Consider the following 16,666-nt stretch of genomic DNA (forward strand, 5'->3'; position numbering starts at 1 on the left):
CAAACAAATTTACAAGAAAAAAAAACTCCACCCATCAAAAAGTGGGCAAAGGACATGAACAGACACTTCTCAAAAGAAGACATTTATGCAGCCAAAAAACACATGAAAAAATGCTCATCATCACTGGCTATCAGAGAAATGCAAATCAAAACCACAATGAGATACCATCTCACACCAGTTAGAATGGTGATCATTAAAAAGCCAGGAAACAACAGGTGCTGGAGAGGATGTGGAGAAATAGGAACACTTTTACACTGTTGGTGGGACTGTAAACTAGTTCAACCATTGTGGAAGTCAGTGTGGCGATTCCTCAGGGATCTAGAACTAGAAATACCATTTGACCCAGCCATCCCATTACTGGGTATATATCCAAAGGACTATAAATTATGCTGCTATAAAGACACATGCACACGTATGTTTATTGCGGCACTATTCACAATAGGAAAGACTTGGAACCAACCCAAATGTCCAACAATGATAGACTGGATTAAGAAAATGTGGCACATATACACCATGGAATACTATGCAGCCATAAAAAATGATGAGTTCATGTCCTTTGTAGGGACATGGATGAAGCTGGAAACCATCATTCTCAGCAAACTATCGCAAGGACAAAAAGCCAAACACCGCATGTTCTCACTCACAGGTGGGAATTGAACAATGAGAACACATGGACACAGGAAGGGGAACATCACACTCCGGGGACTGTTGTGGGGTGGGGGAGGGGGGAGGGACAGCATTAGGAGATATACCTAATGCTAAATGACGAGTTAATGGGTGCAGCACACCAACATGGCACATGGATACATATGTAACAAACCTGCACATTGTGCACATGTACCCTAAAACTTAAAGTATAATAGTAATAAATTAAAAACGGCAAGTCCTTGCAGAGACTAAACACAAACCTCTGAATGAACTCTTTGGAAGTTTTTCCTATAATGAGTTGGAGTATGTGTCCCTGGAAAGCTCCTGGGTGGTTTGCAGTGGTAGGTGTCAGAGCTGGCATGAAAACCACTTTTCTCTGTGCTGCAGCTTCAGCTGTGCTTTAACAATTTTGTCTTGTAAGTGCATTTTGAAAAGTATTCACATATATATATATGCATATATATACATATATATATTTTTTTTCCAAAAAGGCTAACCCATTTAAGGGCCTGTAATTTAGCAGAGATAGCAGCCAAGTATGTGCTCCTTAGTTGAAGACCATCAAGACATTTAGGAACTAATTTTCTTGCACTTTCATGGGACTCTTTCTGCCTCAGTTTCTACTGAAGAGATGTGAATAACAAAGAAGCAAGAGGCAGACTCTCCCTCCCCTACCCATCCTCTGCTCTCTGCCCCATTGCCAGATGTGCAATGAAATGTATAAAGGGGAACTTGTTGGGTAATTCTTGACCCCATCACCCATCTTGAGGCAATAAAAATGGAAAAGAAGGGGAAGAAGATGGGGTAATTGGTAAAGACATTGTCAATGCACAGAGCGATGTCATGCTGAATCCTGTTCCTCTAGTGAAAGCGGTGGAGAAGGGCACCTCCCAATCCCAGGCCTATGAGGGGTTGCTGCAAGGGAATCCCCAGTAAGATTTTGAAATATGTTTCCTGTAGGTTGGACTCAGCAAAAATGTCTCAAACTTTTGTGGACTCAGTCTCCTTCCTGCCTGCAACCTTGAGAGGAGGCCCAAGACCTTCGTGGGGTCAAAGGCTGGAGACTGCTGCTGTCCTGGAAGAGGACTGTCAGGACAGGTGATGTATGAGTGTCCTAGAGGTGAACGGGGTTAATGTGGGTCCTACCCAAAAGGAGTTCCTGGAGAGGTGAGGAGAAATTAGGAGACAGAGGCTGAAAATGGACTCCTGGGCACCCAGGATGCTCATGAGTAAGCAAGAGAGACCCATCTGTCCCAAGTTTTTGGAATTACAAGGGAAAGTGCCCAGCAGAAAAAAAATTTTGGCGGGTATGTGTTTGCAACTTAAAGGGACTCTTCAAACTTAAAGGTACTCTTAGAACTATCAGTTACGTAAGAGTAGGTAGAAAAATCTTGGGCCTGCTAGAATTTTCATCCAGGGGCAAGGAACTCTGACAGTCACTCAATACATTTTAAGTGTCAGTGTAGCAAAACTCAAGATGCATTTAGAATGGTCCCCCACATCTGCCTGAGCTTTGGGTCTACCACCCACCATGGCTCAAAAATATTCAAGGAAAAAACAGTAAGAATATTGCAAAAAAAAAAAAATCAAAAATAATACAAATAAAAAGTCAATATGCTAGAACAAATACAATATTAGGTATAAGTATCCACAGGTGATTTAAAAGTATGGAGGATATGCAAATATTACACCATTTTATATAAGAAACTTGAACATTCTCAGATTTTGGTATCTTTGGGGGAAAGGGGGTATCATGGAACAAATTCCCTGTGGGTATCAAGGGATGACTGTTCAACACATTAGATACACTCCTCTTTCCCCAAGGATCAGAGCTGATGGGAAGTTAGCAAAGGAAATTTTCCCAGAGGAAATCCATATCATTTTTCATTTCAACTGGCCAAGTTTTAGCCTTTACATTAATTCATGTGTACTGCTTCCTTCTGAAAGTTTGAAGACTAGGTCTCCTGGCCAGACACATCATGCCAAGTGCTTTTCAGAATGTATGGGGCAGATATGCCATATCTTGATTCTGCCATTCCCACCCTCCAGGGGCCAAGAGTTGATTCCTTCTAGTCTGAGATGGAAGAAGGGCCAAGTGGGTAACGATCTGCAGGCAGTGCTAGAGGACTTGTGTAGTGACTCAGTAAGGGGAATAAGGAAATGAATGGCAAGGTCAACAACCTCCTCGAAAAATCACAGGAAGGTTTCAGATCCCACCGCCCCGAGATGTGGAGTGGCACTCAATGTTTTTAAGAAGGGATAATAAAGTCATCTTTTCTGGGTCTTTCTCTAGCTTCTCTCTTGAGTCTCCAAACATGCAGGGCTGTCTGTTTCACTGTGTTTTCCTTTGGTTCTAAGGAACTTTATTCCCCTGTGGAAGCAAACCCAACAATCTGCAGCCTGAGCTTGAGAAGTTAAAGGCAAAGTGTGTTTTTGGCATGACCAGGCCTACAGATAAAGACTGGTGAGTGACGTGTGGGCATTCATACAAATGACCCCTCACACGAAGGTGCAGGAGAAACACTGTTCTGGGACTGCCATGTGAGGTTTTAAAAGATGAAATGTCAGAAACATTAAAAAATATGTACTTAAGAACATCTTTCTTCCAATGTCAGACTTGCAACAAGTTTGAATTTCCTTGGCTCTGTAAATGTTTTTCATTTTTTTTTTCCTGGGAGCTGAAGATGATCCTTTAATGCTAGATTTTTCCACTTTCACTCTGAAGGCAATCTGTTTTACATCTTTGCTCCATGAGTGCTGAAATGACCTTGACATGCATTTAATCTATTGCACATGGGCCAAGAAAGAAAGAATAGAGGTTGGAATGAGAGTATAAGTAGGAAGTAAACAAATTTTTGATCTTTTAAGAGATCTAGAAAAATGGAAGAACTGAACAGATAAACTAAATGAAAAGTGAGTAGGCAACTGTGTTAATTTTTCCCCCCTGTTCTGTCTCTGAGCACAGCGTCACTAAGCCTGGGCTCTGGGGCCAGTGGCCCAGTGAGTTCCAGCCCCACCTGTCACTTATGACCTTGGATCAGTGACATTAATCTCTCTATGCCTCCATTTCTGCATCAGTAAGATGAAGATCAAAATAATATTTACCTCATAGGGTTGTTGTGAGCTAATATATGAAAAAGGCTTAAAAGGGTGCCTGGTATGTAATAGGTACAACGTATTTCTTAGCTGCTGTGATTTCTTCCTTTTTGGTAATTTCCTGGATCTGTGGAGATGTGAAGAGGGGAAAGAATAATTTGGAGGAAAGTCATGTCCAACCTCCACTGGGTTATTTATTTGCAATTTATAGCAATATTGTATATCAAACTACACTTATGTCTATATCCTCATGATTTCTGAATATCATTAGAGTTGAGTACGATAATATTGATGAAAACTTGAATCTTTTGACTCATTTAGTCATGCATTTGTGTTTGTTCATTTATTAATTAAATCTTTATTTGAGTAGGTAAGTCATTAGGCAATTAAAAAAATCTGTACAGAGCAGAGGCTTTTTCTCCTAAGGAATTACAGCCACTTAGTTAATGGTATAAACCATTAACAAATAACCGGAGTGTTCATGTTTGTAAAATTCGGAGAAATCCTAATAAATAAAGCTAACCAGAAATATATGGTTTAGGAAAAATATTTTGTGAAAAATTTAGTTTCTATACTAAGAAACTGATAGCTATATTCATATATGCCATCAGTCTTCTGACTATAGGTATTGTCATATCACTGTTATTTCTTTATCCCATCTTTACCAGTAGCTTCCTTTGAAATTGCCTGGCTTTCTTTTCTTCTGTTATGAACAGAAGGTCTCCACTTCAAGCTTAGGTCGAACATGTTTACCTCAAGTCATTCAATAAACATCTACAGAATGGTCACTATGAACTAAACACTCTGAGTCTACTTTATGCAAAAACAGTTTAGGGATTACAAATTACATGGATATAGATCATAATTTTCTATTTTTTGATGTATTTTAACCCACAATATATTTACATATATTTTATTTTGGATGTAATTTAACCCACATTAAATTAAAATGCTTTCTCAGTTGTCATCTTGGCTTTACGAAGATCTGTGAAGTATGTACCCACTCTTCAAAATAAGGAATCTGACAGATGACGTATCTTCTCTTGAAAACCAAATGGTCATTCTTTTGCAAGGATAATGATCCTTTACAAATGTTTTCGTTCTCAAAAGCAAGCTCATGCCTTAAATGTTTTTCAACTGCTGGCAAAATTTTATCACATCTTCCAATATATTTCACTAAGGTCACTTATGGTCACATGTGTGACAGTAATCAAATATGTTCAATAGATGGAAAAATTCTGAGACCACCTGGTACACCAAAAAGACAACTTACCATTAGACCTGAGTCAGACATTTAGTACTCTGGGGCACAATTTTCTCATGACAAAAATTAGAAGTATATTTTGGTAAGGATCAAATGACCTTTAATGTTCTCTTCCATTTAAAGTACTAGTATTCTAGATCTATGCACTCCAATATGGTAGCCACTAGCCATATGTGATTACTAAGCATTTAAAATGTGGCTAGTTAAAATTAGTTTCATAGTGTCTCAATAGTTTTAATTTTGAAGATAAACATAAGTTTATGTTGTCTTAATAGTTTTAAACATTGTCTCAATAGTTTTAATATTGGAGACAATATTTTGTCTCAATAAAAAATTAAGTTCTTTACTGTTTACTTCTTGAGCCACTTTATTTAAAAACATTCCGAAATGTGCTGTAAGTGTAAGTAAAATACACACCAGATTCTGAAGACTGAGTACCAAAAAATGTAAAATATTTTGGATATACAGGGTTAAGTAAAAATATATTATTAAAATGAAATTCATTTATTTTTTAATGTTTTAGTGTGGCCATAGAAAAATTTAAATTATATGCATGACTTACATTATATTAATATCGGGCTGCACCGGTCTAAACCTTCAAAACAAAGGGATCAAAATCCATCTTTAATGGCTTTTAAATGTCTAATGGTCAACATTTCAATACTGAGATCTTTATACCTGTAAAAGTCAAGTTTGTCAAGTTAAAGGTCCTATTTATCAAAAACTAATAAACCTTGCATGTGCAGATATTTCTCACCAAGCTCCTTTTCAAGTCACCTTCTGTCAAGGTCCTGTAAAAATGGTATGGTTAGAATATTCAATGTTCAAATCCCATGGGATTATCTCAACTATATCATAAAAGATGATCAGGAAATAAACCAAAAGGTTAAGAGTGATTGTTTCCAAGTAGTGCAGGCCTCAGTAATTTTTTCATTCTTTTTTCAGTCTTTTCTTTATCTCTCAATTTTTCAACAATGAAGTTTTTTCATCAGAAAAATACGTATCTTTACATTTTAGCATGCTTTCATAAATTTTATAAAAATCACAAATATATAAAAGAAAGACCAACTTCAAAGAAAATACCCCCAAATGCTTCGATCTGCTTTTCTACATTTCCAAATTTCTACAGTGAATAGGTTACTACTATCAAGAGAAAGAAATATACTTTGTTTAAAAATTGCAATATCCACTCACTCTTTTAACCTTAAACCTGAGCTAATTTGCATCTGATTTTCTTAGAACTCCTGAAGCTTTTATCTCTTATATTAGACTGAATAGTAGGTACTTTAGATTTTTACTTCAATCTTGATGTCAATATATGTAATTTAATATTTTTATGAAAACTACCATCAAACAGAACAGCATTTAGTGACTGTCTATGTATGAGATGGGGGAAAATATCTAGAAGGTATTTTAGTATGCAGGGCCACTGTGCACAGGGGTTTAGTGTCTCTTGCAAATATGGCCATCTAAAGGGATGCCATTCACATCCACGTCCTACAGCAACAAGGAAAGCAGCCTCTTGTGCATGGTCCAGACTAGTTCATACAGTCACATGCACACTCAGGGGGCTCCGGTGCGTGTGTGTACACACATGCGAGCATGTGCACGTGAGTGGGTGTGGTTGTGCCCTATCCCAGTCCTGCTAAGCATCCCTTGTAGTTGCTCCCCTCACCTGCCCTCCAGTCTGAGAGGCTTCAGATCCATGACCCTATGTGCCTCAGGTACCACAGGGAAGCGGACATGGAGAGTGTGCAGTGCTGTGATGTGTGAGCCCTGGTGTCAGTGTGTAGGCAGGCAGGAGCATGGGCACACAGAGCCAGGTGGGCTGTCTGCCCTGCTGGCTCTAGGAAGGGCAGTTCTTCTAACAGCTGGCAGTTATAACTGATGAACCTAGCAATGATGTACTCATTCAATATTTTTTTCTTTTTGAGGAAAGGTATTTTTTTCCAATTCCTACAAGGCAACAGCCCTTCTGGCTATATCACGTTAAGTATGGCAGAACTCACTGTTAGTAGTAAAGATGACTTCTCCCTCCTGGGGGGTGGGGTCTGTATCCTGGACCACCTGCAAGGCTCCCACAGTCCGGACAGCAGGGTCCAAAGTGACTGAACTTTCATTCACTGTTGTGTCGCTCGCGCCTGTGATCTGGTTGGTGGGTGGACCTCCCAGAGAGCCCTCGAAGTCAGTGGGCAAGTCATCCATGCAGTCGGCATTGGGCTGATGGGCAGAAAAGGATCTGTTCTCAGTACATATCATCCACTTAGAGATTAAATGTCTATAGCCTAAACATTTTGTCTCCATGAAAAAATTAAGTTCTTTATCGTTTACTTCTTGAGCCACTTTACTTAAAAACATTCTATATATAGTTTCTATAAGATTAACATAAAAAGATCTTCCAAAATTTCCTTTCCAAAGGTTCATTTTAGATTGAAAAGATTCCTTTTTAATCTTTAGATTAAAAATTAAAGTTTTAATTCAAGATAAGCAAAATCTCTACATTTAAATAATCACTTAGGGGGAATATGTGAAATTTATTTACAATGAAGGCACTTCCTTACATATAGTATTATTTACTCCATACCTAGAATGTAGCTGGTAGCCTGATCATTATCCCTTAAAACTCATGTGTTGTTTACAAATATACTAATGATATGAGAGTGGGAGGGAGGATAGAATCTGAGTCATTATGGCTTGTTCATTAAAGATACATACATACCCTCAAACACACACAAAGCACAGGGTAAGGCTACATTTAAGAAAAACATAAGCCTAAAGCCAGCTATAGAAAAATATCCCTATGTCCTTAATATGGTATTGATCATTAGTCAAATCCTCTAAATTAAATTCTTAGAATCACAAGACTACGGTGAGACCCTCTTGTTCAACTGCCCATTGGTTACAGGACGCTTTCCTCTCCAATATCATTGACAGCTTCCCTTGAAGAACATAGCAATGGGAGCTCTCTGCTTTGCAACGCGCTCTGTGTTGGCCAGCAGTATTGGACTCTATTATTATCGGGCAAAATCTTACGCTTTGCAAGTTTTACTCTTTTGTCTCAGTTCCGCTGGTTTGAAGTAAAAAAGAATATATATCATCTATCTCTTCCACAAACAGCTTTTCAGATTACTTTTAGTTGTTCTGTTTCTACACAAACTCAAAATTATTTTTTAAAAGGCGCTGGTGCAGGAATATTGTCTTAAGCTGTTAATTTCTTTTGCTCTGGTCTGAACTTCAGCTTTGTCTTGAAGACGACAATTACATGGTTTTACACTCCCAAAGGAGGCAGAACATGATGGTCAGGATTAGGTGAGGAGAACTCTGGACTGACAATGATTGAATTAACATCACAATGACTGTTGTTTTCCAAGTTCATCAGAACAGAAAACCTACAACTCATGGACTCCTAGGGAACACAAAGCAAGAAATGCAAAGTGCTGGGCTCTTGTCCTAGCATTCTGCTCTTAGCTGTGTAATGCCAGTCTCCTGAGCTCCACACCTGCATCCTAACAGTCCGCTGGAGAGCTCTACCATTCCATAAATACATCAAATTCAGCTTATTCATTTCTTTCCTGTATTCGTTCTTCTTTTTGCCCTCTTTAGCTGTATTGGAAGTGAGCCAATTCACTGAAACTTAATCTGTCAAAAGTTGATTGAGAGAATGACCAATTCACTGAATTTACTAAATTTACTGATTGACATTGGACATGAGCAAGTGGGTTTATGAACATTCTCTCCCCATTACCAGTTTCTCTATCCACTTACAATCTCTTCTCCAGTTTATTTCAGTCTGCACTCTCTCATCAGAACATTTTTTTTTTTTTTAAAAAAAAACACCATGGGCTGGGCACGGTGGCTCACGCCTGTAATCCCAGCACTTTGGGAGGCCGAGGCGGGCAGATCATGAGGTCAGGAGATGGAGACCATCCTGACCAACATGGTGAAACCCCGTCTCTGCTAAAATATAAAAAATTAGCCAGGTGTGGTGGTGTGCATCTGTAGTCCCAGCTACTTGGGAGGCTGAGGCAGGGGAATTGCTTGAACCTGGTAGGCAGAGGTTGCAGTGAGCCAAGATTGTCCCACTGCACTCCAGCCTGGCGACAGAGCAAGACTCTGTCTCAAGAAAACAAAACAAAACAAAAACCATGGGTATGTTTCTTCTCTTCTCCCAACGAAGGAATTACATGCTCCTTGGCATGACAGAGGCAGATGGTCTAGAGCCTGGCCCCAGCCTACTTTTCTGGCCTCACCTTCAGCCTTTGGAGACACAGAGCACACCATACATTCCCTCCTTTCAACACTCTAGCTTATATTGTCCCTGTGCTCAGGATGACATTTGATCCAATCACCCTCTTTTTCCTATCTCAAGGTCTCAAGTTGGCCCCTGGTGAATTCCTAATCACCCTTTAATTCCCAGGTCCAGTGTCCCCTTTTCTAAGGCATGTTTCCTCCCAGGAAGGCATCTTTGATCCTGCAAGCACTTCATAAGGTACTTCTCCCATGCTGTATGGCTATTGTTAATGTGCTGATCTCACTCTGCTAGTCCCCAAGCATTGTAAAGTGAAGCAACCACACTATATTGACTTTGGATTCCAAGCCCCTAGTAGTGCCACTGACAGTGACTAGGTGGTCAGTAAATGTTGACTTGGAAATTTGATCTGAGTCTCAGATTTCTGCCCTGGAAGCTTGGGCATGTTAATATCTGCCCTAAATCAATTAAGGTAGGATTTGAGAAAATACTTGAAAAACTGTAAAGTTCTATTCAAAGGTAAGATATGCTATATACAGGTGTTTTATTAAGCAAAACTAACTGTGGGAGAGGTTTTCAGGAGGAAAAGATTTCACAAAGAGGGTACTGTGCAGGTTGTTCTTTTGGCCATAAATATGTAAATGCAATCATATGCAATAATAATGGACATATTTTTGAAAATGTTGATCTAGCTGTTGATATTTTTCTTTGTATATTTTCTTAATTTTGATGCAGTTTTTTTTTTGTTCTTCATTTTGTGGGATAGTAGGAATAGTGCTGTATCTTTAACAGAGTGGGTGGAGGGCAAAAGAGCTAATTAGCACAGTGAAACTGTCAATGGTAGCAAGCACAAATAATTTGGCTTAGATATAATATTTAATAGACCAAGTTTACAGAACCTCACAGATTATATCCACTCTACATGGTTCATCAAGTGGAATAATATTTTGAAAAGAAACCAAATCTACATACCTCTGAGAGAAGTCACAATCAAAGTTTAAAACAAGATGTCAAATGCTACCTACAAGTGAAAACTGCACAGGTATTTAAATTCAAGTTAGCATGGGAAACCTCTCAAAGCAATTGCTAAATAAAATCTTGTGAATACACCAGGTATACAGCAGGATTTTGTATTCAATAAAAATCATCAACCTATTCCTATGAGGATAATAGGGATAGGAGGTGGTGGCTGGCATATGAAAGTCCCGGGTTATATGGTACCTTAGAAGAGGATTCGCTGAAACTGTATTCTGTCATTCTATCAAGACAGATCTACACCTGACTGGATAGAATGGAGGGTGAAGCACTGTAATGTAGATCAAAATGCTTCTGATAATAAAGGACTCCTCACTATTTGCATTCAGTATTATATTTCCCTTGGCAAAATATAATGGAAAATGATACCTATTGTTATGGGAATTTCACGATCAGTGAACTGTGCTCTCATTCTTTAGTTCATTGTAGAGAAATCACTTAGAAAATAACAACATCCTCAGTTTCTAACTTTCAATTTATTTGTCTTATACTATGGGTAGATACGAGGACACTCTGTTAAAACAACAAAAACAAAAAAACCAAAAATAACATGCCACCTGTATTTGAATAATCTAGTAGATCAGGATTACAACCAAGTTGTTTGCGAGTTGATACTATTCAAAAGAGAATCAGGATGAAATTCATAAACACAATTGTGTAACTGCCAGCCTTCAAGGCTCCGAAGGGCTGTAATTCCATAGACATTTATTGAGCCCTTAGCACATGTAAGGAATGCAGAGATGAAGCATCAACAGACATCAGTTATCAGAGAGTGATAAGCTCTTTCCAATTTTCTTTGAATAAGAAGAAATGGAATACATGGAACATAGGAAAATTATAAGACAATTTGTTTAAGCTGCATAAAAAGGGTTTCAGTTCCATATAGCAAGTATTTTCTAATTGAGAAGGCTGTGAGCTTGCCCAGTGAGATGGAAAGATTTAAGAGTGGAGAAGTCATCTTGTTGATATAATTAAGACATAGTGCTACCCAACGGTAGAAGGATGAAGGGGAACAAAATCCAAAATTCCTCCCAGATCCTGACTTTGTCATTCCCTAGGAGAAAAACAGAAAAGGCTTGGGAGGCACAGAAGGTATCCATATGCCTTCGTGCTTTGTGAGAAGTAGCACAAAAGTGACTTATTCTTCATGGAGGATGTTCTGTTTTGTGCGGCAAGCTTGGATGTGTATCATGTTCTTGTTCAGCTGGCCTTTAAAATTCTTTACCAATTCCACTTAAATGTCCCAGTCTGACAGTTTTGAAGAGAGCAGTGGTTCTCCTAGCATGCAGCTGGAGATCTGAGAATGGGCAGACTGCCTCCTCAAGTGGGTCCCTGACCCCCAAGTAGCCTAACTGGGAGGAACCCCCCAGTAGGGGCGGGCTGACACCTCACACGGCTGGGTACTCCTCTGAGACAAACCTTCCAGAGGAATGATCAGGCAGCAGCATTTGCGGTTCACCAATATCCGCCGTTTTGCAGCCACCACTGCTGATACCCAGGCAAACAGGGTCTGGAGTGGACCTCCAATAAACTCCAACAGACCTGCAGCTGAGGGTCCTGACTGTTAGAAGGAAAACCAACAAACAGAAAGGAAACCCACGGCAAAAACCCATCTGCACGTCACCATCATCGAAGACCAAAGGTAGACAAAACCACAAAGATGGGGAAAATACAGAGCAGAAAAACCGGAAACTCTAAAAATCAGAGCGCCTCTCCTCCTCCAAAGGAACGCAGCTCCTCACTAGCAACGGAACAAAGCTGGACAGAGAATGACTTTGATGAGTTGAGAGAGGAAGGCTTCAGAAGATCAAACTACTCCGAGCTAAAGGAGGAAGTTCAAACCAATGGCAAAGAAGTTAAAAACTTTGAAAAAAAATTAGACGAATGGATAACTAGAATAACCAATGCAGAAAAGTCCTTAAAGGACCTGATGGAGCTGAAAACCAAGGCATGAGAACTACGTGACGAATGCACAAGCCTCAGTAACCGATGTGATCAACTGGAAGAAAGGGTATCAGTGATGGAAGATCCAATGAATGAAATGAAGCATGAAGAGAAGTTTAGAGAAAAAAGAATAAAAAGAAACGAACAAAGCCTCCAAGAAATATGGGACTACGTGAAAAGACCAAATCTACATCTAATTGGTGTACCTGAAAGTGACGGGGAGAATGGAACCAAGTTGGAAAACACTCTGCAGGATATTATCCAGGAGAACTTCCCCAATCTAGCAAGGCAGGCCAACATTCAAATTCAGGAAATACAGAGAACACCACAAAGATACTCCTTGAGAAGAGCAACTCCAAGACATGTAATTGTCAGATTCACCAAAGTTGAAATGAAGGAAAAAGTGTTAAGGGCAGCCAGAGAGAAAGGTCGGGTTACCCACAAAGGGAAGCCCATCAGACTAACAGCTGATCTTTTGGCAGAAACTCCACAAGCCAGAATAGAGTGGGGGCCAATATTCAACATTCTTAAAGAAAAGAATTTTCAACCCAGAATTTCATATCCAGCCAAACTAAGCTTCATAAGTGAAGGAGAAATAAAATACAGACAAGCAAATGCTGTATTTTGTCACCACCAGGCCTGCCCTAAAAGAGCTCCTGAAAGAAGCACTAAACATGGAAAGGAACAACTGGTACCAGCCACTGCAAAAACATGGCAAATTTGTAAAGACCATCGAGGCTAGGGAGAGACTGCATCAACTAATGAGCAAAATAACGAGCTAACATCACAATGACAGGATCAAATTCACACATAACAATACTAACCTTAAATGTAAATGGGCTAAATGCTCCAATTAAAAGGCACAGACTGGCAAATTGGATAAAGAGTCAAGACCCATCAGTGTGCTGTATTCAGGAAACCCATCTCATGTGCAGAGACACACATAGGCTCAAAATAAAGGGATGGAGGAAGATCTACCAAGCAAATGGAAAACAAAAAAAAGGCAGGGGTTGCAATCCTAGTCTCTGACAAAACAGACTTTAAACCAAAACAGATCAAAAGAGACAAAGAAGGCCATTACATAATGGTAAAGGGATCAATTCAACAAGAACAACTAACTATCCTAAATATATATGCACCCAATACAGGAGCACCCAGATTCATAAAGCAAGTCCTGAGTGACCTACAAAGAGACTTAGACTCCCACACAATAATAATGGGAGATTTTAACACCCCACTGTCAACATTAGACAGATCAATGAGACAGAAAGTTAACAAGGATATCCAGGAATTGAACTCAGCTCTGCACCAACTGGACCTAATAGACATCTACAGAACTCTCCACCCCAAATCAACAGAATATACATTCTTTTCAGCACTGCACTACACCTATTCCAAAATTGACCACATAGTTGGAAGTAAAACACTCTTCAGCAAATGTAAAAGAACAGAAATTATAACAAACTGTCTCTCAGACCATAGTGCAATCAAACTAGAACTCAGGATTAAGAAACTCACTCAAAACAGTTCAACTACATGGAAACTGAACAACCTGCTCCTGAATGACTACTGGGTACATAAGGAAATGAAAGCAGAAATAAAGATGTTCTTTGAATCCAACGAGAACAAAGACACAACATGCCAGAATCTCTGGGACACATTCAAAGCAGTGTGTAGAGGGAAATTTATAGCACTAAATGCCCACAAGAGAAAGCAGGAAAGATCTAAAATTGACATCCTAACATCACAATTAAAAGAACTAGAGAAGCAAGAGCAAACACATTCAAAAGCTAGCAGAAGGCAAGAAATAACTAAGATCAGAGCAGAACTGAAGGAGATAGAGACACAAAAAACCCTTCAAAAAATCAATGAATCCAGGAGCTGGTTTTCTGAAAAGATCATCAAAATTGATAGACCGCTAGCAAGACTAATGAAGAAAAGAGAGAAGAATCAAATAGACGCAATAAAAAATGATAAAGGGGATATCACCACCGATCCCACAGAAATACAATCTACCATCAGAGAATACTACAAACACCTCTACGCAAATAAACTAGAAAATCTAGAAGAAATGGATAAATTCCTCGACACATACACCCTCCCAAGACTAAACAAGGAAGAAGTTGAATCTCTGAATAGACCAATAACAGGCTCTGAAATTGAGGCAATAATTAATAGCTTACCAACCAAAAAAAGTCCAGGACCTGATGGATTCACAGCCGAATTCTACCAGAGGTACAAGGAGGAGCTGGTACCATTCCTTCTGAAACTATTCCAATCAATAGAAAAAGAGGGAACCCTCCCTAATTCATTTTATGAGGCCAGCATCATCCTGATACCAAAGCCTGGCAGAGACACAACCAAAAAAGAGAATTTCAGACCAATATCCTTGATGAACATTGATGCAAAAATCCTCAATAAAATACTGGCAAACCAAATCCAGCAACACATCAAAAAGCTCATCCACCACGATCAAGTGGGCTTCATCCTTGGGATGCAAGGCTGGTGGAACATACACAAATCAATAAACGTAATCCAGCATATGAACAGAACCAAAGAAAAAACCACATGATTATCTGAATAGATGCAGAAAAGGCCTTTGAAAAAATTCAACAACCCTTCATGCTAAAAACTCTCAATAAATTAGGTATTGATGGGATGTATCTCAAAATAATAAGAGCTATCTGTGACAAACCCACAGCCAATATCATACTCAACGGGCAAAAACTGGAAGCATTCCCTTTGAAAACTGGCACAAGATAGGGATGCCCTCTTTCACCACTCCTATTCAACATAGTGTTGGAAGTTCTGGCCAGGGCAGTCAGGTAGGAGAAGGAAATAAAGGGCATTCAATTAGGAAAAGAGGAAGTCAAACTGTCCCTGTTTGCAGAAGACATGACTGTATATCTAGAAAACCCCATTGTCTCAGCCCAAAATCTCCTTAAGCTGATAAGCAACTTCAGCAAAGTCTCAGGATACAAAATCAATGCGCAAAAATCACAAGCATTCTTATACACCAATAACAAACAGAGAGTCAAATCATGAGTGAACTCCCATTCACAATTGCTTCAAAGAGAATAAAATACCTAGGAATCCAACTTACAAGGGATGTGAAGGACCTCTTCAAGGAGAACTACAAACCACTGCTCAATGAAATAAAAGAGGATACAAACAAATGGAAGAACATTCCATGCTCATGGGTTGGAAGAATCAATATCATGAAAATGGCCATACTGCCCAAGGTAATTTGTAGATTCGATGCCATCCCCATCAAGCTACCAATGACTTTCTTCACAGAAATGGAAAAAATTAAAGTTCACACGGAATCAAAAAAGAGCCTACATCACCAAGTCAATCCTGAGCCAAAAAAACAAAGCTGGAGGCATCATGCTACCTGACTTCAAACCATACTACAAGGCTACAGTAACCAAAACAGCATGGTACTGGTACCAAAACAGAGATATAGACCAATGGAACAGAACAGAGCCCTCAGAAATAATGCCACATATCTACAACCATCTGATCTTTGACAAACCTGACAAAAAGAAGCAATGGGGGAAGGATTCCATATTTAATAAATGGTGCTGGGAAAACTGGTTAGCCATATGTAGAAAGCTGAAACTGGATCCCTTCCTTGCACCTTATACAAAAATTAATTCAAGATGGATTAAAGACTTACATATTAGACCTAAAACCATAAAAACTCTAGAAGAAAACCTAGGCAATAGCATTCAGGACATAGGCATGGGCAAGGACTTCATGTCTAAAACACCAAAAGCAATGGCAACAAAAGCCAAAATTGACCAATGGGATCTAATTAAACTAAAGAGCTTCTGCACAGCAAAAGAAACTACCATCAGAGTGAACAGGCAACCTACAGAATGGGAGAAAATTTTTGCAACCTACTCATCTGACAAAGGGCTAATATCCAGAATCTACAATGAACTCAAATTTACAAGAAACAAACAACCCCATCAAAAAGTGGGCAAAGGATATGAACAGACACTTCTCAAAAGAAGACATTTATGCAGCCAACAGACACATGAAAAAATGTTCATAATCACTGGCCATCAGAGAAATGCAAATCAAAACCACAATGAGATACCATCTCACACCAGTTAGAATGGTGATCATTAAAAAGTCAGGAAACAACAGGTGCTGGAGAGGATGTGGAGAAATAGGAACACTTTTATACTGTTGGAGGGACTGTAAACTAGTTCAACCATTGTGGAAGTCGGTGTGGCGATTCCTCAGGGATCTAGAACTAGAAATACCATTTGACCCAGCCATCCCATTACTGCATATATACCCAAAGGATTATAAATCATGCTGCTATAAATACACATGCACATTTATGTTTATTGTGGCACTATTCACAATAGCAAAGACTTGGAACCAACCGAAATGTCCAACAACAGTAGACTGGATTA

General features: G+C 39.2%; 1 protein-coding gene across 2 annotated transcripts in view; it reads right to left on the reverse strand.

Annotated features, from left to right (window-relative positions):
- RNF150 (ring finger protein 150) overlaps positions 1-16,666 on the reverse strand; it is a 284,499-nt gene that overhangs the window by 49,250 nt on the left and 218,583 nt on the right. Inside the window, exons 6-7 of one of the 2 annotated variants that reach the window (XM_055275982.2) lie at positions 7,018-7,228; positions 3,667-3,871 (exon numbers count right to left, since the gene is read on the reverse strand). In XM_055275982.2, the coding sequence (XP_055131957.1) occupies positions 3,831-3,871; positions 7,018-7,228 (252 nt within the window). In that variant the 3' untranslated portion in view covers positions 3,667-3,830. Of the gene's footprint in view, positions 1-3,666; positions 3,872-7,017; positions 7,229-16,666 lie in introns of those variants that run through there. The other variant, XM_055275981.2, reaches the window with a different exon arrangement.

This window comes from Symphalangus syndactylus, chromosome 4 (genome assembly GCF_028878055.3).
Source record: "Symphalangus syndactylus isolate Jambi chromosome 4, NHGRI_mSymSyn1-v2.1_pri, whole genome shotgun sequence".
NCBI classification, from domain to species: Eukaryota; Metazoa; Chordata; class Mammalia; order Primates; family Hylobatidae; genus Symphalangus; species Symphalangus syndactylus.